General features: G+C 30.4%; 1 protein-coding gene across 8 annotated transcripts in view; it reads right to left on the bottom strand.

The window, feature by feature from the left end:
* Positions 1–25,706, bottom strand: part of ssh (Protein phosphatase Slingshot) — a 504,868-nt gene that overhangs the window by 223,181 nt on the left and 255,981 nt on the right. For 4 of the 8 annotated variants that reach the window (XM_075364385.1, XM_075364384.1, XM_075364383.1 and 1 more), the window contains one exon: positions 12,137–12,190. The exons of the other annotated variants lie outside the window; for them this stretch is intronic. In XM_075364385.1, the coding sequence (XP_075220500.1) occupies positions 12,137–12,190 (54 nt within the window). The remainder of the gene's footprint in view (positions 1–12,136; positions 12,191–25,706) is intronic. 8 annotated transcript variants of the gene reach the window in all.

The following is a 25,706-nucleotide window of genomic DNA, read 5'->3' as shown; positions in this document are numbered from 1 at the left end:
GGTGGGATGGTGTAAACCTCGAAAATTGAACTACGTAGTTTTTGAAGCTTCCCGTGTATATTTTATATTAAAAAAAAATCGGATAAAGAATGATACGAAATTGACTGATGCAGAAGAGTGTGGTAGAATTTATTCATGCAACATAGAACCTTTTGCTTTACATGTAACATGAATGGTTTTTATTTAACGTTCACGACCGGCCATCGAGTATTATTTCAAATATACATTAATAACGAATGCGGTAATTTTTCAACTGATGAAATTTGTTTAGTTAAATAATTATGTAGTAAAACGTAACGATTCCAAAATTATTATGAACAGTATCAAAATGACAAGATATAAAAAAGGGGAGTGAAAGGGGGGGGGGAAGAAGCTAACTGCAAAAAGAACGTATGGATGTGCGTCATTAATTGATAGAACGTGTTAGTTGATTGATCAAATCAAAACACATTATTAGATTACTGAAAATGACATGTACAATGGATACATTTAGAGCTAATTATCATTTAAATTACGGTCATCATTAATTATCTAATCATCATAATAATAATAAGTGTAATAAATTATTAAAATGCTGCTGTATCCAAATAAGGTTTATCAATTATCAGAAAAATTACTCTAATATTTTAAAATTTATTGCTAACAATATGTAAACGTCAATAATTATTACTATTTACAGTAACTTTTTTTACATTGATAATTGTAAAACAGTTAAGTATCTTTCCTTACTTTATAGATACATAACCGTAGAAAATACAAATGATTAATTATCACCAAAAACAACAACGATAATAACACGAATAAACTATCACGTACTCAATGACTATACTACGTGCAGTTTAATAGATCAGCGTAAAACTATATTAATTTTTTTTTTCATTCTTTACTAATTATCGTAAATTTAAAAATAAACATGAGATATCTATTAGATAATTTTAAATATACCTCATTATTTATTATGAATGTTTCAAACATGCTTTTTTTTATCAAACAATTATCTCATGTAAGAAAATGCATATAATAGAAAGAGAAAAGAAAATCAATCAAAACGGGTTTCCTTGCCACTTAATATCAGTTGAGAGACAGATGTATGACTCCATGGTTTTCTTTCAGGTAACCAGTTTATAGCAGATATCTTTATCAATAAAGGTGTTAAACAAGAGATAAATATTAAAATTAAAAAGCACGACTGCCAAAAAAAACTGCTCTTTTAAATGATAATTAGAGAGCGTGCGGGTGACATTTTTGAATATGGTATAATCTTTTTTTAAATTTATATATATATATATATAAAGAGAGAGAGAGCCTATGACAGTCCCGGTAACGTAAGGATTCCAACGCGGGATCATACATCTAAATCAGTTCAGCCGTTGAGCTGCTACAGTGGGACAAACATACATACACCCAAAATATATTACACTCCTTTTTGGGCATTCGTGTAACAAGGTTCTATTTATGATTAGATCATTGTTTATTAAATCAAGTACAACGAGGTGATTTATCCATTTTTATAATTATAATAGTCTTGTAATTGAATGACGACATAAACATAAACATTACATCAATAATACAATATTAACGTAAATATTATAATAGCACAAGTGCGTAAAATTATTATCGTTATCTCTGCGAATAAAAACAGCCTGCAAGGGATTAATTAACTCAGGTTGAATTTCTTGTTGAATGAAGATAACAAAGTAGTAAGGAAAACAAATATTAACGGCAGAGAGCAAATTTTATTTTGCAGAAGGCCTGTTGTAAATACAATATGAAAATGTCAGCTTTGAAATCGAAGACAATGGCCTTTATAGGGAAGTATCAGATTAGGACATATATGGTCACAAATAACATTACGTTGGAACGAGTTTCACATTTTAATTACCTTGGATGTGACGTACGTTTTACGAAGACAAGATGTATTAAACAAGCCAGACAAGTTTAGAGCGATATGCGGAACCGTTCGTAGAATTTTAAAGAACAAAATAAGAATGATAAGATACTGCAAAACACTCGCCACACCTTTATTATTATACGATAATGAGATTTTGGTCACAACGAGGAGAGAAATTTCTTTAATAGGGTCGGCAGAAACGACATAAGAACAAAAGGATACACTAGCTTAGACAGGAAGAGAAATGAGTTAGGGATACCTCCTCCTGTTAATGACCATTAAGAGGTATATATCCGAATGGTGTATCCGCGTTGACAGAATGTCAGAACCCTTACCGGCTGAAATTCTGTAATATCGACCGGATAGAAGAAGAGGTAGTAGAGGAAGACCTCTGAAAATATGCCTGGCGGAAAATGATGTAACACATTATAAAGTATATGTAAAACGTTTATATATTAAAAACAATAAAATATGATTAACATTACACAAAATAACACCGGTTCGTTACAAAGTCAAAATATAAAGAAAGTATGGCAGTATTTAATTGAAATTCAAAATATGAAGTAAAAAACCTTGAATAAGGTGCTTTTTAGAAGAACGGTAGAAAAATTGAATTTTGTTTAAAAAAATATATATTATAATAAAACGGTAGATAATATATTAAGAGATTAGAATTAAGTAATGGTTTAAGATCTGGAAGATAGAACTGCAAAGAAAAAAGAAAAATAAATAGTAACTAAGATGCAAATAAAAATCTGAGGATTTAGGATGGGTATGTATATTGTATGTAACAAACGATTGTAACCTTAGAAGAGCCAGTTATTTTGCATTCTCGAGAAATGCGCAGACACTTCCAAGAACATAAAAAATTACGTGCAGCAAGGAAAGTGGTAACTAAAGCGGTTATCCGATGCGTACTTCACCGAGCCGAATGACCTTCAGAAATAAAATCATAAATAAAAAAATAAACATTAACCGGACAAAAAATTATGATTCTTGATTTGTTTGGAATTCTTTAGATATACCTTTACACAAAGTGTCTAATTAGAAAGGAGAGGTAGAAAAGATATAATTTTTATATCTGAATATATGATGAATTTTTCGGAAAGCGTATTTGCTGTTTGTTTATATTATCGTTGTAGGTCCTGATTGGAAATCTTATCGATCCCCATACATGTCAATCCTACTATTCCTGAGGTAGCAGTGTTTCAAAAAAGAAAGACGCTATTGTTAAAGATAGCCGGGAGTGGATAGAACTTTCCATTATGATGGACGTCCCCCACACCTGGGTTATAGATATTTAAAAAAAAAAAAATAGCTGGGCAGTATTAAAATAAAAGCTATCTGGGTGGTATGACATTTTTATAAATCTGTGTATATAAGTAAAGATCGAAAAACTTCTATGTGTTATAAAATAGAAAAAAAAAACCCGAATTAAAATTACAAACTTAAATTAATTAATAATTAAATAAAAATGAAACGTAATAACCAAGTTATAATTACTAATAAATAAATCCATGAATGCAGTATTCGTCAGGATAATAGTTCAAAATAAATTTAATACTCTAAAAATAAAGTAAATTGCACTTGTACTATACAGCATGTCTATGCTTTAACGAATATTACGCTGCTGGTAAATAATGATACAGAGCTGTGAAAAAAGTAGCAAAATAAGAAGATCTGTTAAGAAAAAGGACAGAATAAAAAAAGACCAATACAAAAATTAAAACATTGGAATGATTTCAAGGAAACAAACGTACTACTATAACAGACCTCTCCGCAATGAACTGTGCCATATGATTTTATATATATATATTTAAAAAATTAATTAAACACATCCGTAAATAAAATTTGGCAAAGAAATCAAATTGCCACGTTTCAATTCCCATTTATGTACATACAGTATTTTGGACCTCAGACAACCATCAATTATAAAAATTAGGTAAGAAATGAGATTAAATTGCGTGTGAAACACAAAAAAAACAATTAACTATCTATAAATAAAATGTACTCAAAATGTGCCATGTACATTAATAAATACAGTACATCAGTCGTAGTTATATTTAAAAACAACAACGCCAGCCACGTCTAGTTACAAACAACATAATTGATAAAATATTTAAAAATTTTACGTAAACCATTACATGCGCGTGATTTATAACCGGGGTTCTGCACAAAGTTTTGTTAAAATCAACGATGAAACTACGCAGGAGATTTATAGCATTTAAATGTTTAATATATATAATATAAAAATGCAGTAACTTTATCGTACTAACTGAATTAGTTCGGTATTTGATTAAAAGATAAAACCATTAACGTATCCCTCAAACAATTCACTTTCAATCAACTTTATAGGTAATAAATTATAATCGTTATTCACCAACCCTTTTGACGGAAGTCGTTCACTCTCATAAATTTTGAAAGGGTCCAACAAACACTGCAACCCTAACGAAATTAATTATGGAAGAACATTAAGCAGATATATAAATCAAATATATTAACAAATAAAATTGTATTATTTAAGGAGTAGATGAAAAAATTAATTACTTCATGTACATTTCAAATTATTTATTTATTTTAAATAAAACTTTTTATGGTACTGTTGACTGTGATAGCACAACTTTTTTAATATACAGTATATGTATATATACTGCTTTCATACATTTATTTTTCCAAATTTTATTCTCTCCAGTAACAGTTCTTATAGCTATTTTGCTTCCGTGTACTTTGTAGAAGGAAGTATTGTAATCGCGAAAAACTTCGGTTTTCAGATTTCAACGGAAATATCCATTTTGACCATCCCTGAATCCATTTTGACTAGTTTCGGCGTGACATCTGTACGTACGTACGTATTTCGCATAATTCAAAAACGATTAGCCGTAGAACGTTGAAACTTTGGATGCACAAATTTATTTGTGCACCTCCCCTTTTGATTGCAACGGACTGAGCCAAAAACGTCCAAAAAAGCCCAAAAAAAAATCTGAATTTTGGACTTTTTCTTATCTGAAGTAAACCCCCATTGAGATCTTATCAACGATATATCATAAGTGATATTTATTTTCATTGCTTCTAGAGTAGAGCCAAATAAAATTCCAATTAATTAATTATTTGTGTCTTATAAGGGGAAGGCAAATCAGTTCGAATCAGACTTCATCTCCTTTTTTTTTAACTTTTTTTTTCAATTTGAATATATTGATTTATTAATAGTTACTAACCTCTCATTGTAAAAAAACTTTTACAATGAAAAATAATAAAAATAATAAAAAAGAAGAAAAATATCAGAAGTTATTAATGAAATAAAATTGTAGGTACTTTTTATTTAAATAAATGTGTATATGTAATTTAATAGGCGAACAAGAAATTCATCATATAATGTCCACATCAGAGTTTTTACTAAACTGTAATTAACAAGTGAAAAAAAATAAAAATTTTCCCTTTTAATAAATATATATTTTTTACCTAAATTGTGGTCGAAATTCCCCCAACTGAAAATTTCAAAAAAAAAGTATATAAAAAACAATTAAACCAATAATTTCTTGCAAACCAAAATAAAAAAAGATACAGTTTTCTAAACGTAATATTACAAAAAAATCATGTAACAAGAGACAAAAACTTTAATCTAATATTACATATATAAATATATATAAAAGAACACGTGAGAGCAATGTTAATGAGTCACTCAGTTTATCATTCGCATGAGTTAATGAAAAATGGTACGAAGTTCAGTATGAAGTAGCAATTCGTTAGGCACTTAAAATATTTTTTATTTAAAAGAATATATAATCATGCAATTTAAATCACGAATATCAGTTAAAAAATGGATACAGGTTTATGATGAATCATGCTAAAATATATAGGACTACAACAGTCCTTTTATTATTATAATGCAACGAAACGTTCATTTTTCTGCATTATGACAACAAAAACCATAACGAAAACAATTTCATAATTTCGTGCAACTAAATTGATTTAATATTCAGTACATTGCAATTCCATTATATATATATTGTATGCATACAGTAGATATTAAAAAAAACACAAGTTCACGAAAGGTAGTGCCTTCAAACTGCAGTGTAGAGAACACGCACGACATAACATCACGGCAGTGTAACCCAAGTGCGCCGTAATAAAATAAATAATTTTATACAAGGTAATGAAAAACAGAGCGACGTATAAGAATTTAATCTTTCAGGGGCAACCAACCCAGCGATTTTAGTACCACCAGATAATAAATTTTATATTAAAGTGGAAAACAAAACCAAGTCTTTTCCATTATTTTCCCCATTATTTTTTAATATATAAGCAGATGATAGACTTCGCAAATAATACCCCCCCATGACTATGTTATGTATTATTCGGTAATTTTAAATCAAATCGTTTTTAACTTCTTTACAAAAGCCAAAACATATTACAACTTCTGAATTACATGTTTTATATAATTAATTTATAAATATTAACAAAAAAATGACATAAAACTAACCTTTCAACGGTTTTTATGAAGTTACAATTGAATTTACCGAAATATATTTGGTTTTATTCAAGTTCTTTTAAAAAACAAGGCTATTCCGTAATCCAGTTAACAGATTACGTGTAATACATTCTTGTCAGTTAATTTTTAGTCTATCAGATTCATTAATGTCTATTGATATATTCATCAACAAAGCTGACATACAGTTACGTCGTAAAATTGTCAGTTAATAAATTTATCGACTGAATCTGTCCTTAAAAATATTTAAAGTATAATATTACTTAAAAATTACACTAAAATACAAAATTAATTGACCGATAAACCTAATAAATAAAATTCATATAGGGTAAAAATTTATAAATACAGCAAATGAATAAAAAAAACAAGTTAGTTCAAGGATTAACGATGAAGTGTCAATTGAAAAAAGATCTTTGAAATGCGATTACATAAAGGTGCTAAAGCTTAGATGGATCGACCCGACTTAGAATTAAGTTCTTATACGGTTACACAAGGTAATAACTGAGGTAGATTAAATCAATTAATTAATTAAAAGAAAAAAATTGAATATCTAGCAAACATGGTGAGACGCCCAGAAAAGTACCGTCGCTATCAAACTGCAAGAAAAAAACAAAAATAAATGATGCCGGAAAGAAGAGAATAACTTATGTAGAAAAAGTAAGGACAGTTGTTTTTTTTTGTGTAACAATTTTTTGCTCAGAACAGGAGTAAAATCATAATTATTATGATACGGCACAATAAACAATAATAATGAAGAAGAAATTGTAAAAATATTGAACATCGTTTTTTTTTTTAAATATGTTTACCGCAGAATCTTTTAAATAATTATTCAAAAAGGTTTTTTAATATAAAATCTTAAGAATAATAACCATTGAATTACACGAAAGTTAAGCCGATATCTTAAAACAACTAGTTATCTCTAATTGGATGTTAGTTGTTGTTAAGGAATATTCCAACAAATTAGGATTATTCCTTAAAAGATGAATGAAATAATAAATCTTAAGGAAAATTAGCATAGCAGTGAAGTCACCGTTCTGGAAAATAACGACCCGATCACTCCATCGATTTCAGTTTTTTTTAGTAATAATTCTTCTTCCGTGTTCGTTAAATAGTAAAAATTATATTACAAAAACACGAAAAAGACATAATTACTATAGAAGTCATTCTTCATTGAAATCGAACTAATTTCCGTTTATTTTCATCGCAGTCGAAGAACAAGAGATTGAAATTTAATATGTAACCATTATTAGTTACTGCAACGGTGCGAATTACTTACAATCCTGATCCACATATATTACTGTGATGCAAAAAATTCAGGTCAATGCTTTAAAAGCAAGAGAGTACGAGTAGAACATCTCATCGAAAAGAATAATTCGCGTATAAATTCATACGCGATTTGGGTGGATGGTGTACCTATAATATTTATATAAAGGTAGTTTAACATTTATCTAATGTATGACGTTTTGTTTTTTTTTTTTGCTCCGAGTGATGGGAAAAACGTACTCTGAGAACTGTATGGTTCTCTTACTGATATTGAGAGATTTTGGATCGAAACGCATATTGTTCAACAGTATGGGTGTTCCTTGATAAGATTGCGTATAGCTCAACCATTGTTTATAACGGGAAAGCTTTTCCCTGTAACGTAGACAAAAGAAAAACTAGACTAGTAGTAATTATTATTGTTATTATTATTATTATAAGTAACTGGAAGCCGATAAAGCGGCTCATACATCGATTTGTATAGTTGCAGCCCAAATATGACGCATTACGAAGGATGTAAAACCTGTATTTATTAAATAATAATTTGGTTTGAGATAATATGTTGTGACATTGGCGGTTGCACAATTCGATTACGGTCCGAGAGACCGATGCTGTACCACCTAGAATATCTGAATGTTCAACAAATCTAATTTGTTCATTATTTTTTTAAAGAGCAGCTTTTTTGTAAGTCGAAGGTTCTGAAGGTCAAATCCTAGAAAAGGTAAGTTACATTTATACAGATCTGAATATTAGACAGCGGGTACCGGAGTACTTTGGTGGATGGGGTTCAATTAACCCCACATTTCACGAATGGTCGACGTGAAATGTATAAGACTACAGTTTTTATTTACATTTCATATCTATCATACTCATTTCAACGGGCAACAGGTATGCTGCTTATTGTTCACCTGTTCAATAGATTTCATAGTATACATGAAATGTATTAGAAACAGGAAATTAAACATTTGTAATATTACTAGTCGGAGTTCTTACGAACAGACACCGGATTTGTACCGTTAGGTAAGTAATGGTAAAGATTTAAATGTACCAAAAATCAATACTATTCTATGTACATTAAAAAAGCAATTCTATAATTTTTTGTAAAATTGAAGTAAGTAAACTTCTACGGAAGGTTTTAAATAACATTTAAGTATTTAACATGCTGCCACTGTAATAATTTATTTATTCCCAAAGCAACAACAACAGACTTACGTAAAATAACAGTCGCATTATGATAGATGAATTTTGTTATACTTTAAAAAAGCCAAGCTTGACTGATATTCGAATCCAGAATCTTACGGATGAAAGGCAGCGATTTTAACGCTCCGCCATGCAAGTCGACGACTCTCCTGTGGCCACTCGAAATTTGTCAAGTAAAATTCAAAAATTTATTTTCTTGAAATTTTACTTATTTTTTGTTCTATTTTAAGATTTCTTTTCTTTTGAAATTTAATAACAAATTGTATCAATTTAAAAAAAAATAATAACATTATTAGGTCTTTGAGAAGTAGACTTTACGTCTAATATTGAAAACTAGTCACAAATTTCAGTATTTTTAATTCATATTTTATAAAAATACTTTTTATCTATTATTATCTAATAATAAAATAACATAACTCATAACTCGAAAATGAAAAGATATTCTTTGCATATAAAAGATATAAAAATGTATTTCTTACAACAAACGTACATTTATTTTTCCATGTAATCGCCGTTTACAGTAACACATTTCTACCAACGATGAACAAATTTTCTATTTCCGTAATGAAGAATGCTGGCGATCTTTCGTTGAGCCACGATCTCATTGCGTCCTTCAGTTAATATACGTACGTGGTGAAATGAATACCCTTAAACGTCCAATAAATGCAATCCCTCTCTAATTACGAAACGAAATGAAAATCGCAGAGGGGCTAATTGCACCCCTGTTATATCTGGTGAGTAAAAAGGTTGCGGAATAGGTACAAATTTTAACCTTACAAGAGCCTAGGCGGTTGCACGCGATATAAGTGTAAACGAGTACTATCACGCTGTAGAATTATCGACTTCGTGGATTGTCAAACACGACGCACACGTCTCGTAGTGTTTCAACTTAATGTGTCTATGCATCGCCCAGAATTACAGTCGATCCGGATTCCAGGTAATAGTCACGTACACGCTTTTGTTTGTAATCTCCGAATATTGTCAAAGAAAGTTTTTTTGCAGAGGACTGTTTAAATTTGTTTTTTTTTTTTTAAGTGACCAAAAATAGTGTCTGTATTCCATCCTCTGTCGGTTTTCTTCTGGGTCATGTTGATGCGCCGACGTTTTTTCTACCGTCACAATATTAAAATTGAAGTAATTTTCCTCATCGCGATAACGCTTCAGAAGCTATTCACAACATTTTTTCGTTATTTTAACTTCTTTTTAGGTTTACAAGGGGCCGGTAGCAAACAGATTTTACGATAGCCCTGTTTTGCAATAATGTGTCCTCGTTATTCTTTTGATATGCCTATCTCTGTGGTGATGCGTTGTTATGAGATGCGACAGTCATTTTGAATCGATACAACCACCTTCTTTTAATGTTTCTCATCAGTAACAGAAACCGGTCGATCGCTGCGAGATTCATCCTCAATGTTCGCTTTTCCGGCTTCTGATGCAACAGTCTATCGCCATAAATGTCTTTTAGACGACGATGAATGTCACTAGCGTTCACTTTTACGGTGTTTAAGCACCGGAAATCATAGCACGCCATTTAAGACCCGTTGATATAGCAGGTGTATTTGACTCCACAATAATGGCGATCGACAGAAAATGAGCGGGTGTGGGGGTTAACAAGTTTTAGAATGTTAGTAGTACGGAAATAAAATTACAAGATGGTTGACATTTTACCTTCTACATATCACAGTATTACCACAACTAAACCAGAATATTTTAATATATAATCTGTCAACTTATTTTTTCTCTTTACAAGATTCTACCACAAATTTCTTCCTTTTTTGAAGACATTTTCATTTTGATTTTTATCAAACCGTTTAATTTTCAATATCTTCCTATAAGACCCAATCCCCAAGGTCAAGGTCTTTATTCTTGTTATATTTGTATTTTTATTATATATATATATATATATATATATATATATATATCCATATTTCACTATAACAAAGCCCCTACACTCCTCACATATGTAATAAATAAACGCTACATAATAAAAAAGTAATACAATTTTTTTAAATGTTATTGTTAAATACGATATTCGATATTGTTATTAAAACCAATCGTATACAGCATGAGAGTAACGACAACGGAAATTAATTAAAAAAGTATTCATAAAAAAAAATGACGGTGTTCAATGCAATTAAGCGACAGCAAAACAATGCATATATATCCATTTACCTATACTGCTTCGGTATTAACTAGGGCAGGAACTTTACTTCTGAACACAAACTAACATTACTTTCACTAAGTGTATTTCACACACACACACTTCTATATATATATATATATATATATATATGTATATGTATATGTATAAAATGACGTAACGAATCTAATTTATATTACAACAATGTTACTGTTACAGTATACCAACTATGCAATAATAATTATTTTAAATATAGAACGACAGAAAATAAGTATGCTATTAAACGTGTATATGTTTCGTTTAATACAGTTAATTACTGAATTATGCGTTACATTAACTAATTAAATCGACCTAATTGTTAATAACTTAGTTATTCGCGGCCACACGCACGCGTATATACACTTAACTCAAAAGTAGTACGTGTATTCCGTTAACAAATATGACAATGATTAATCGTACATCAACTGAGAGCAATTACATCATAGAAAATAGCCTCCAGCCAAAAACAATATCATTTATTGTTACTTATATTAATACTTATATTAAACTACATATTATGAGAGAACCTCTTGTTACATATATATGTAAACTCAATATTAATAACATATAATAAAAAACAATTATACATATAAACAATACAAAATATATTACATTGTACAAATGATATAGCTTTTGATATGGCAAATAACATTTAATAAAAATAAGTAAAAGTTAAAATTAAATATAATAAAATTTAAGAAAATCGTTTTCCAATAGATTCTCTTGTTACACCTGGAATGAGACTAACCAAACAGTAAAAACGTATCGCTAGTACATTTTTAAAGATTTTCAGTGAACGTTCATATTAAAACAAAATGTAAACTTACAATGAGCAAACCCAGCGTATAGCGGGTCATTTTCAAAGCCTTCAAATCCTATAATTAGGATATGTTAAATTGTATTTACATATCAAATGTAAATAGATTGCATATAATGTAATTGTATTAAATTGTAAAGACTACATTGTAACTACTACATTGTATTAAAATAATATTACATTATATGTTACTGTATTTTCAAGAAACTAAGAAACAAAATTGAATTTTTACCATTGCTACAAATTTAAATACGTAAACAGCTTTTAATATTAGAATACTTAGTTTTCTGAAATAAAGCTTACACGAATCTCTTAACTTCATAGTGTTGGTTAATTTTAATAATCTTCATTTGAAACCTGAAAATTTTTAACTTTCAATTAAACATCATCATATATTTTTTTAGTTTAAATAAACAAATAAATAAATAATATAACTAAAATAAATAACTACAAGAAAAATGGCGTAATCGAACTTCTTGCCTGTTGGTAAGGTCTATTACGGCAATTTTCAAAACAATTTACGTTGTTTCTTCAATAATACCAAAGAAGAACTTTTCCAACAATTTAAAGAAAATGTACACTGAAGTAAAAACCTGTGAACACAGAGATTATCTCTGCAAGAACGACCAACGGAATGAATTACTGACAACTTTGTAAACAAGGCAACCATGCTACATTTTGTCTAACAAAATGTTCAAACATGTAATGGAAATGAGCGAACTTTTATTATAAAAAAAGGGAAAAAACATACCGGGTGATCATAAATTATTCAGCGCATTTTAATGTTAATAAAAAAAATAGCAAAGCGATGTACAACATGCATGTTTTATCGTTGAACAGGACATTTCAAACAGTTTTGTTAACACATATTAACAATCAAACAAGTACCACATGAACACCTTTTGTAGCCGTAAAATGCCTAGGATCTATTCAACTTATGCAGCATATGAAGAAAAATGAGTTATTCTAATAATTACACTTCGATTCTTCTTTTTAGTTCACTGATGTTGACTACCTTCGTTGCATACACCTTGTCTTGGAAAAATCTCCAAAGAGAGAAATCGAGTGACGTAACGTCAGGGGATCAAGGTGGCCAGGGTACTGGTCCATCAGACCAAACCGACGAAGAGGAAACTGTTAATGTAGGTAATCCCTAACTTGTAAACCTCAGTGTAGTGATACGCCATCTTGTTGGAAGTAAACCTTGTTGGAAATCTTTTTCACATGTAACCACATGTGAAAAAGGTTTCACATGTTTAACATACGACCAGTCCCATCTTACAATTCCAGCAACATATTGTTCATCCCTTGCGGTAAGAGTTGGTCATATCAAAAATTGTTTCAGACAAAAGTTTTAGATAATGTTTAGAGAACTAACGACCACTTTAAAGCGATTTGATAACGTGCCTATTAAGAAAGGTATGATTTTTTGTCTTCGAAACCCCGTTTTTTCCACCCCCTTGGCCAATGGTTGGTTGGTGATATCAAAAAACTTTACTTAGATAAGTTTTAGGCCCTTACCCAAAGAAGAGTAGGAAATTCGATATTTTACTTAATAAGAAAGTTATAGCGATATTTTTTTTTCGAAAAAGCTTCCCCATTTCCACCCCCATGGTCCGATTTTGCCCATTAACGAACTCGACCGAGATTTTGGGTCGTTATATTTTATGTATAAATTTGAAAGTGATTGGCGCCAAATTACGGCAGTTATCTTGTTCACAAGAAAGTGAAATAAATACATATATATATATAAATGTATATATAAACTTTTGAACTGACGGTAGTTTTGGGGTCTGGTGGATGTTAAACGCGAAGGTATGTCAAAATTTTCCGAAGTGAATCATGGAATCCATTACAATAGGTAGCTTTCTTATGAAATCTATCTAATATAACATCAAATTACATTATATATTAAAAAAATGATACGATAAAAATATCTACTCAAGCGTTAACGACATAAGCACAAATAACAATCTGGATTAAAATAGAAATTATTTTTAATTTTTGAATAAATCATATGGTCCGGGTATCGTTAACGTGGCTAATCGGAAACCCGATTTACAAATTATTTTTAAACTTACAATTATTAATTTCTGGACACAGCTATTACAGCTATTATTAATTTCTAGACATAATAATCAGGCGGAAAACATTTTTGTACTGTGCATGTGTGTCCATGCATATACGTACACGTACACGCACGTAGAATAAAACAAAAGACAACCAGGCCACCCATTGTTCTTTCATTCATAACTCAGTTAATTGAACGTGTGTTTAATGATGATAGACAAGGACTAATCCACAATAAATTAATGAATTTAAATGAGGCTTAAAAGGGTACAAAAATAGATAACCACTGGATCTCCAATTTTACATTATTTAATTGAAAAAAATGCAGCAAAAAAAATACAAGCCAGTAAAAGCATTCTAATAATAATAATAATAATAATAAAGCAATAATTGAAGTAACATCTGTCCGAACTACTATTAACTTAAAAATAATAAAAAACCATGCTACATTAGTTGTATTAAACTTGCATCAATCTGTGCGAACGCAACTAAAATAAATGCAATGCATTTCAACATGTACGTGCTTACAAATACATATATATATATATATAAATATATATACATACACACCCTCACACAAATACAACACACACATACAAAAAAAAACAGTAATATGTGGTAGGTCAGTGACCCGACTCAAGTGATTGCGTCTGTGTGTGTTAATGATAAGGCTACACCGACATTCATCACCGTTCGTTCAGTTGCCATCACTGCACATCATCAAAGCAAAAAGCACTACTGCCAACCTACCGGAAATAATAATGATCGATGTCCATATACATAAATAAAATCATATGAATGCGTGAAAAGAGGGATGGTAAATAATTATATTCATGCTAATCAACGGTTACTCAGAAAAAATATATTTCAAACATTAAAAACAAATTAGCCGAACCTTTTATATTACCACACAACAGTATTGTTATCATAGAAATCAAAATAAAAGTCGTAATGGTTTTTCTACTTTTTTATTTTTAACTTTGTATGTTTTAGGATTCCGCAAAATTTTATACAGACATTTTCAGAACCAACCAGCAGAATATATTTTCGCAGTTCTTTTACGGGCGCGCGCGGTCATACATACAATATATATATATATATATATATATATATATATATATATATAGAGAGAGAGAGAGAGAGAGAATGTTAAAACTACACTAGAGGAAAAGGTTACTGCATTATGGTCTATCTACACAAAATTACGTCAATACATCAGTGAAAAAAATCTTATGTGGACACTACATGCCTTCCTTGTACGACTATTAAATTACTATATTTTTTATTATTTTTTTTTTTGTTATTAAATTATTTATTGCAAAAATTTTATTACAATAATAAATCAATATATTTAAATTAAAAAAAAAAAACCTTAAAAAAAGAAATGAAGTTGGATCTCGCCAATGTGCCTTCCCCTTATAAGATCCAAATTTTCATTAATTAAAATTTTATTGAGGTATAACTCTGGAACCAATGAAAATAAGTACCACTTATGATATATCGTTGAAAAGCACTCAATGAGGGCTTATTACTGCAGTTAAGAAAAAATCCAAAATCAAAATATTTTGTATTTTGAGCTTTTTGAGCAATCAAAAGGGGAAGTGCACAACTAGTTGTTACAACAGTCCTAAATCCAAAATCGTTTTTGAGTTATGCGAGATACGTACGTACAGACTTCACGCCGAAACTAGTCAGAATGGATTCAGGGATGGTCAAAATGGATATTTCTGTTGAAATCTGAAAACCGAAATTTTTCGCGATTACAATCTTCCTTCGTATAAGGGAGTAATAAATGATTTCTGATGGAGTGATTTTCTGTTAATGTAAATATCTACACCAACCTGCAAAAACAAAAAGATCAACAACTAAGAAAATTAATGTATACTTAACCGTTTGAGAAAAAAAACAAAAAAAAATTCCGTTTTCTTACGAGGTTTTTCTAAGTATATTATTAGATTTTTTTAGTACGGAAGGGGAAAATTCTGATATAAATTAAACGAATTTCGTTTCCACAAACCATTTAAGAATGAACCATATTAAATAACAACATCTACTTAAAACTTTGACGATTTCTTGCAGTCTTCAAGAAATGAAGGAGGTTCTTAGTTCGGCTCTAGCGTTTTCTTATGTACGCTGAAATTTACTCATCACTAAATGAATAAATTTCGATAATTTTTGATTTGTAAAATCGTGAATTTGACAAAATCTCTTGTGTTCTCATAGTAAGTATTTTTAATTAAAGATTTTTTAATAATAAATTACGTTTTAATCATTTTTTGTCGTTTGATTTCTTAACAAATTTATGATACAAAAAAAATATATATAACCCCTTATTCCATGTCTTAGCTTATTTCAGACCGGTAGTAATCAATTTAGATCTTTACTCCGGATTTCTTTTCTCGGGGGTTTCTCGTAAATGAGTTTTTAAAATTATATTATTGTTGTATAGACACTATCTTATATTGGTATTTTTATTTAAAAAGAAAACCCAGAATCTTAACAAAAAAAAATTCTAAAAATATTGCTTTACATTAAATTCGACTTTTTGAAGTCAGTTCTAAATTAAGGGTCATGTATGTTCTTATTGATTGGTTTTAAATCTGCGCACCCTTTTAAAAATCGAAATTTTATTTTAAAAAATGAAGGTTTTTTAAAAAGCCATAAAGTTTATTCACTTTTCCCACTACGGGTAGAAATTAATAAAAAAAAGTCGCAAAAGCAATTTAGCAAAACTGCATTATTTTTTTTTTTTTTAAATCAGTAATAAATAGGGCTTTCTACGATAAAGAAACAAAGATAACAAAGTTCTAATAGCTCCTAATTCGACAACAAAAATGGAAAAAACACTTCGTTTTTACTTCCTTGTGCGAAGTAAAGGAAGTATTGTGATCGAAAAAATTTTGGTTTCCCGATTTCAACGAAAATATCCATTTTAACCATTCTTGAATCCATTTTGACTTGTTTCAGCATAACGTCTGTACGTACTTATGTAACTCGCATAAATCAAAAAACGATTAGCCGTAGGAGGTTGAAATTTTGGATTTAGAACTGTTATAATATCTAGTTGTGCACCTCCCCTTTTGATTGCAATCGATTGAATCAAAAGTGTCGATTGGAATCCAAAACAAATTGAATTTTCGACTTTTTCTTAACTGCAGTAATAAGCCCTCATTGAGAGCTTTTCAACGATATATCTCAGTCGTATTTATTTTCATTGCCTCCAGAGTTATAGCCAACTTTTAATTAACGAAATATTTGGATCTTAGGGAAAGGCACATCGATTCGAATCAGACTTCATCTCCTTTTATCTGACTTTTTTTAAATTTAAATATATTGATTTATTAATAATTATTAACCTCTCATTGTAAAAATTTTTACGATGAATAATAATTCAATAATAAAAAAATATATATGGAAAAATATGATATTTTTCCATATATATATTTTTTTTGAAGTTCTTAATGAAATAAAATTTGATGTACTTTTCATTTTAAACAAAATGTGTAAATGTAATTTAACATGCGTACAAGGAAGTAAAGTGTTACCCACATCAGATTTTTTTAAAACATCGAGCGGGTGAAAACCTTCAGATCAAATTTTTTAACCACTTTTTCAAGTGGTTGTATTTGATACCCCATTTAATTAAAATTTTCAAATGAAAAAAAAGGCGTCAACGAAAATTCAGGATTATCTTTTTTAAAATATAAATAAATATATATATATACACACACACACACACACACACACACAGGTGATTAATGAAGAATGTAACAAACGTTTAAGACATGTTCTACTGCTGAAAATAAAGAAGAAAAAATCATATAAACATAGGTTCGGAAACGCTTTTTTAGCGAGTGTCGGCTGACGAAAAATTTCACCCTGATTTCTGCGCCTTCAAGTAAAATTACGCCAGACTGTAATTCTCGGGACCTAAATTAAGTGGGTAATTTAATTATTTTATAAGAAATCAAACCTGAAAAACTAAAAAAAAAAAATAGGTCCCAGAACTGTATTTTTTTTAATAGTTTTCGAAAAATTTGGAGTAAATCACAGAAGATTGGGATCGAAAAACACTCTATTTTACGTTTGACGTAAAATAATTTTGTTAAATGGCTAATATACACATAAAACTTTTTAAACAAAACTTATACAGAATTTGATTCTGAGTAAAATAGTATGTATAAAACCCACAGAAACTAAGAATTTCGAAGTTTATTAAATATAAAACATTATATAAAATTATTTTTAAAAAAATTATTACTTCAAAATTCGTAATTTTGAAATTGGGTTATTAAAAAAAATAATAATAAAACAAAAACAACTTGCGGAATACTTTTGGAGTAAATTTATAACTTTTACAACTACTAAGAACAAACTTCAATTATAAGTCCATTTTATTATTGATCATAATTTTACAAAATAAAAAGACCTTATATTGATTTTTTACAAATTTTTACTTCAATTCGTAATAAAAAAACTTACCAAATTTTATAAATGCGAAAACAGATACTTAGTCTTTCCGCCGAGAATGTAAGGAAGAAGATGCAAAGATCCGAAACTACTTCATTTTTAATAATATTCAGGAAAGTTTAATTTATGGTCCCAAAATTAAAATATATTTTCTCACTTATAGATAATGAGTGGTCGTGTCTAAAAAAAAATTATTTATTGTAGGAAGAGTTAAATCAACATCTGATTAAGAGCATGGTTGTCTAAAAGGAAGTACAGCGAGCAAAACACTTGAGTAGTTTCAACGAATGTAGGCATAGAGCCAATTAACTTTGCATGATCAGCACAAAAACTACTAAGAATAAAAATACGGTTTATATAAGGAAAGAAAAAAAGGGTTAAAATATAATCGACGAACTACTTGTATATATGCGCTCACGCTTACATCGAACGTCAATCGATTCAAATTAAGCAAAGTAAAAGTGCTGAGTCTGAAAAAAAGATTAATTATTCTGACAATAATAATCTATCACAATCGAACTACAAAAAATATTATAACGATTCAAAATAATTTAACAAATAAAACTCAAAAATTAAAATCTGTATAAATAATGTATTTATTCGGTACATAAGACATTAAAGCACAAAACAACAAACTGTGAGATTATTTATTTATTACACAATGTTATCTTTCTATCACGAGAAGATTCATAGCAACAGACAAATATTGATACTAGTCGAAGAGAAAGTTGTAATACCTCGACGCAAAATATGTTCAAATACCCTAACGGCATGCGATCACGAATCCTTTTGCATTTTGAAAAATTCTCTTTAAAATTTATGTGTACACAAGATGAAATACAATATTAGAACAAATTATAAAAATCAAATTAATATTTTAAACAACTATTAGTCATAAATATAATTTTCTTATATCTTCCTCCTTACCGCGACTCAAAAATAAAAGTATTTTTTTACCACTGTTTTTTTACAACAAAAAAAAACTGTTGAAGACGCTGATCGAAACGGAAGACCACCTAAACTAAACGAACAGAAGCTAATCGATATTTCGGATGCTATAGCCGAAAGTCCATCAAAGTAAACGCGTAAGTTAGTACAGAAGCAAGATATCGGTGTTATTATACCGCATAAAGCTGTAAGAAAAGAACTAAAACTTTTCCCCGCAAAGTAATATGTGTTCAAGGACCGAAATCTTCAGATCATGGCAAAAGACTACGTTATTCTCCACGGTTTAAACGTTTTATTGCCCAAAGTTCCGTAGGTATCCTCGACGTTACGTTTTTTTACAGATGAAGCGCGATTTCATCCGGGAGAGTATATTAATTAACAAAATACACGACCGTTATCGAAACTAATTCCCATAATTACATACAATCTTTACACGAAGCGAAAATTGCAGTCAGGATCGGTGTGAGTAGAACGCGCATTGTGGGTACAATCATTTTTGAAAATTTAGTTAACAGTGATGGTTGTTGTGCTGTTTTAACGAACTTCATTAGTCAGTTAACCGAAGTGGAAAAAATCGATCGCGGTTGGTTCCAACAAGATGGCGCCACAGCGCACACAGCTAGCAGTAAATGACTTTTTTACGAAATGTCTATGGTGAACGAATAATTTCAAGGGGCCTGCACGATCGTCCAATTTGACCTCCACCCCCAGATTACTCTCTATGGGGCGGCAACGAAACAAGCAGTGTATCTTAACAGACCACGCACGATTGACGAACTAAAAACCGCAATAATTGTATACGTACGAGACATTCCATTACATCAGCTGGTTTAAGTGTTTGAAAACAAATTGAAACATGTGCAGTGTTGTACTGATATTCGGAAGAGGTCATTTTCAACACTTTTTATAAAATATTCCAGTTATTGTAATAACCGTTTCTATAAAATACTGAAATAGAAATAAAAAGTAATAATTACGAAAGTTTCGTCGTTATACTTTCACAATTCCAATGCACAGCAACTTTCTGAACGCTCTGTATATTAAAAAAATAAATTAAATAATCATTAAAATACAACATAAGATATCGATTAAACAAACGTTTATCTATGAAATGATTAAAATTTATTTAAATTGCAATAACCAGTATATTGGATATTCACCCCAATACCAGTATATGGATGATGTATTATTATATTTATTTAATAACATGATAAATTTGCTAAATTTCATCATTATATTATGTAAATATGTATTATGATTAACGTATCATTATCAAAATGTATTATGTAATTTATTTATTTCCCGGCTACATAGTTAAACTGTACTACTAAACTTAACATAAGGGTATGTATTGTAACTTAACCGGGTCAAATTTTCTATTTCGGCTATTTGCAGATCTTCATGTTTTATGAATTCCCGGTTTAATTAAAAAACAATTTTGGTATTGAAAATTTCCGGAAGGGAAAGACCTGTTGTTTTACTTGATATCTACAGAATGGATGGGTCGAGGCGGATGAAATTCGGCATTTATATGGGGTATTGATGGAATTTAATTTCGGTTATAATTAATCAACTGGACAGAGAGATAGGTTATTATGGTCCTCGCGATTCAGAATTTTACTCAAAGCATAAGCAAATTTATTCATATAATTCAATCTCCTTAGGAAGCTAAGATAATCGTACTTTCTGACGGAATTAGATCTTATTCAAACATGCATGATGGGTCGGAGCAAAATAATTATTTTTTTTCTTTTTCGTGTTTATGGACTCAATGTCACATTCTTGTACTAATTAGGGTATTTCATTACATTAGTACGAATTTTGATTATTTATTTTGAAAATTTCACCCAAGAGTGGGGGATCCATTTTTTTTTTTTACTTTTGTTCGGCAGTTATATCGTTTTGCTTATTATTCTCAGGCTGGATAAACAAGATTTTTATTAAATAAATGAGTTCTGAGTAAGGGCAGTCGATTCCATTCAATTTGGTTACAAATGTTCAGGGGGAATGGGAAAGTATGGACCTTGTGGATTGCTTCCCTTATGAGTTTGAAGACTTCCCAATGAATTTGCCGACTCATCGTAAAATTTATACAGATCTTTGCCGGCTTTTATTTTATAATTTTTTTAATTTTCAAACGTTAAATAATATTTCCCCAATTAATTAAGTCTTTTCCTTTATTTCCGTAGTCTATTTTAATATTCCCATCAAATTTTCAGTTTTTAAATCTATATTCAAAGTGTTTAGTTACGTTGGAAAATCTAGATTTACTGTTTTCTCTCCAAACTTTGTTAAATGTCTATACCTTTGTTTTTATAAAATTAACTGTTTGTTCTATATATACCTTTCTTTTTCCTGTTTAGCCTCCGGTAATTACCTTTCAGGTAATACCTCAGAAGATGAATGAGGATGATATGTATGGGTGTAAATGAAGTGCAGTCTTCTACAGTCTCAGTTGGATTATTCTTGAGATTGTGTGGTTAATTGAAACCCAACCACCAAAGAACACCGGTATCCACGATCTAGTATTCAAATCCGTGTGAAAATAGCTGACTTTACTAGGACTTAAACGCTGGAACTCTCGAATTCCAAATCAGCTGATTTGGGAAGACGCGTTCACCACTAGACCAAACAGGTGGGTCCCTATATATAGCTGTCCAACAGTACATCCGAAGAAGTGGTCTCATAACGAAAAATAGATTGCTTGAGATAGGTGCATTTGATAAATTAAATTTTTTAGCCGGCCTCCGTGGCGCGAACGTCTCGACTTTTCATCCGGAGATCTCGGGTTCGAAGCCCGGTCAAGCATGGTATTTTCACACGCTAAAAAAAGTTGCATCATCTCATCCTCCGAAGCAATACCTAACGGTGGTCCCGGAGGTTTAAAAAAAAAATTTAGCGTTTCACTGTCGAGTAATTATTTAAAAAGTACTGAAGACCACTTTTGAAATCAGCTGTGAAAGATATTAAATGACCGCCACTTTGGATAGGGTTGTGGAAATCGAAGATGGTTGGGTTGGTTGATTACGGTTGACGAAGATTTTTTTATTCAAAAATTTTGTTTTTGAATGACTTGTTTTTCAAATGATGTGTCACAAACTTACCCCATTTCCATTTAACATGTTTGAGTTGCCCCCCGCCATGGGTGATTGGATTGTGGTGACTCAAACGAACAAAATAAATAAATGTATGTATATATATATATATATATATATATATATATATATATATATACATATGTGACTGTGTTTTTATTTTAAATTATTTCTATATTTTAATTAAATTTGGGTTTTTTTTTATAATTAATTGATAATAAAACGTGCTAGTCCTAAAAAACGTCCTTATATATATATATATATATATATATATATATATATATATATATATATATTCCGGTCAGGCATACCATTTTTCATACGCTACAAATTTCCATTCTCATAGGGAATGACCAAAGCAGTCGATACCTGTCATCTCAAAATAAAAAATACCAATATTTAAAATATTACTTTATAAAAAAAAAATTATATGTGTATATATATTTAGCTATAAAGTAATATTTTAAATATTGGTATTTTTTATTTTGAGATGACAGGTATCGACTGCTTTGGTCATTCCCTATGAGAATGGAAATTTGTAGCGTATGAAAAATGCTAAACCTGACCGAGATTCGAACCCAGGGCCTCCAGGTGAAAACTGAGACGCTACCACTCCGCCACGGAGATCGGAAATTTATATTTAAATCTATACCAGATCCCTTAATACTTTTAACATGATTACGTTAACTGCGTAGATTTAAATTACACTAATTTTATAAATTAATTTGACACAAAGTAAATCCCATTTACGATTAAAAAAATAAATAAAATAGACACAACAATTAACGAATTAAAATTTTTAATATGAAGGGATATAATTCATAAAAAAATTTTGATCTTGAAACCAAGAAAATATCACAATTCAATAACTAATTTCGTAGTACTGCATTAAGTGTGCACTTATTTTATCCTTACACGTACGGTTGTTAAAATAAATTTTACGTGTAATCGAACTGTTTTTACATTATTATAGGCTTGACGGAAGGCGGCAAGATGTGAATAATAACAGAGAGGTTCGCTATGAAAGAGTTGTCCGTGACATACTGCCGCCATCTTAACTCCCGCTAAATACTAATACAAATGGATCTTCACGCCGTTTGAATGCAAGATTGTGAGCCGTGTTCACTGGCTTAATAACGTTAAACCCAATTTTTTTTTAACGGCGATATGGAATATGCTTCCTCTAAGAATTGGTAGTGACAGATTCCTCCTTAGTACTGGTAATTTTGATGGAAACCGTCCATGTGTTCAAGGATCTGCCAGGAACAATTTATAAAAACGAGGATTGTTGTATCCATGCATTAAAACTTAACTGTTATGGTAGATCGTATCAGTCGTTATAGTTCCATTTCATAAAGTATTTTCAACCGTTTACGTGGCATGACGGTAGCGAAGTTGTCTGGTTCAGCGAAAGTCCCGAATTCATACCCGGCTAGAATTTGAAAACTTATAACTAGTAAATCCAAACGTTTAACTAACCGTTAATTAACTTCATATTTGATTCGACGTAAATAAAAAGACGGTAATTAATTTTTTAAAATTAAAATCGCAATTTTTTTTTTTGTTAATATAGGAACTCTCCTATCAGAGAAGGGGTATTGAGTTATTTTAGGACAGCTATGAAACCCACCGGGTTGGTCTAGTGGTGAACGCGTCTTCCCAAATCAGCTGATTTGGAAGTCGAGAGAGTTCCAGCGTTCAAGTCTTAGTAAAGCCAGTTATTTTTACACGGATTCGAATACTAGATCGTAGATACCGGTGTTCTTTGGTGGTTGGGTTTCAATTAACCACACATCTCAGGAATGGTCGAACTGAGAATGTACAAGACTTCACTTCATTTACACTCGTACATATCATCCTCATTCATCCTCTGAAGTATTTATCTGAACGGTAGTTACCGGAGGCTAAACAGGAAAAAGAAAGGAAAAGGACAGCTATGAAAGTCTGGGGGGTTAAAGAAATTTATATAAATGCAGTTAAACATTTTTATCAGGGTTCTGAAAGCAGGGTAAAGGTCGTTACATATGTGTCTGATGTGGTTTACGGCAGGGGTGTTGTATTCCTCAACGTTATTTAAAATTTATTTGCAAAAGGCTCTGAAATATTGGATACGTAAATGCGGTCAAATGGGAGTTCCGATGGAGAAAATCTATATTTACAATTTATTGTTTGCAGATGATCAGGTTATTTTGGCAAAGGATAAGGATGATATTTTGTATATCATGGAGAGCTTAATTACTGAATACAGGCAATAGGGACTAGAAATTAATGTAGAAAATTCACGGAACATGGTGATCGGAGGAAAAGGAGAGGATTTAGAAACGTTTTTAGCAACTGCGAAGCATTCTGATGAATTTATATATCTTGGGATGACATTAACATCTGATTGAAAAGATACTACGGAAATTATGAATAAGGGAAAGAGAATTGTAAGACAGCTGCGTTCGGTTGTGTGGAATAACCATATCTCAATGATAAATAAATATAATATTTTTTTAATTTTAGTTGAAAGCAGTGTAGCGTACGGATCTGAGCTAGGCATCTATATGAAATTATGAAATAGAGACTGACGGCTGTGGAGATGATGTACTGGAGATGTTGCCAAGTTACACTGATGGATCTAGTCAGAAGTGATAAGAGTAAGAGAAATTATGAAAGTCACATCATCTTGAATAGAGTATGTAGCAGTTAGACGACTACTACGGTATGGTCATATGTGCAGGATGGGTTCACATAGATTCCTCGTCAACTTTGGGAATGGCAGCCATCAAACTGAAGAAAGAGAGGAAGGCTTGGAGAGTAGGAAGCGGGAAATGGCCATAACGGTTGTAAAAAAACAGCTAAATAATATATAAATCTAAAGAAAGGTTAACTTGCGAGATTAGATTTAAATTTAAAATAGATTTTAGACATATTTTTTAAAAAATTAAAAAAATATTTTTTGTTCTCACAGACCACTGGAGCGGGATGGGAAAAACTTTTGCGGGGGTTTGAAGCCCTATTTATGCAGAAAATGTAGATCGAATAAATTCCCATTAACTTCTTTTCTAAAGCAAGATATAGCTATATAAAATATATTAACCATTTTTTGGGGAGGGGTGAATATTACAAAGTTTTGTACGAAATTTTTTTTGGTTAAGTGTCCCAGTAAAGAAATAAAATTTTATACGGCCAAAAGACTCCTGCCCTTTTTTTCTAATTTTTGCAAAAATCTACTACATTCTTTCCTCCCGAAGGTAATACCTGGCTACCAGGTTTGAAGAAACTCAGTCGACGGGGTCCGGAGTTAT

Source organism: Lycorma delicatula, chromosome 4 (assembly GCF_047948215.1).
Source record: "Lycorma delicatula isolate Av1 chromosome 4, ASM4794821v1, whole genome shotgun sequence".
Lineage (NCBI taxonomy): Eukaryota > Metazoa > Arthropoda > Insecta > Hemiptera > Fulgoridae > Lycorma > Lycorma delicatula.
The sequence above is the reverse complement of the archived record's forward strand: the minus strand, read 5'-3'. Positions and strand labels throughout refer to the sequence as shown.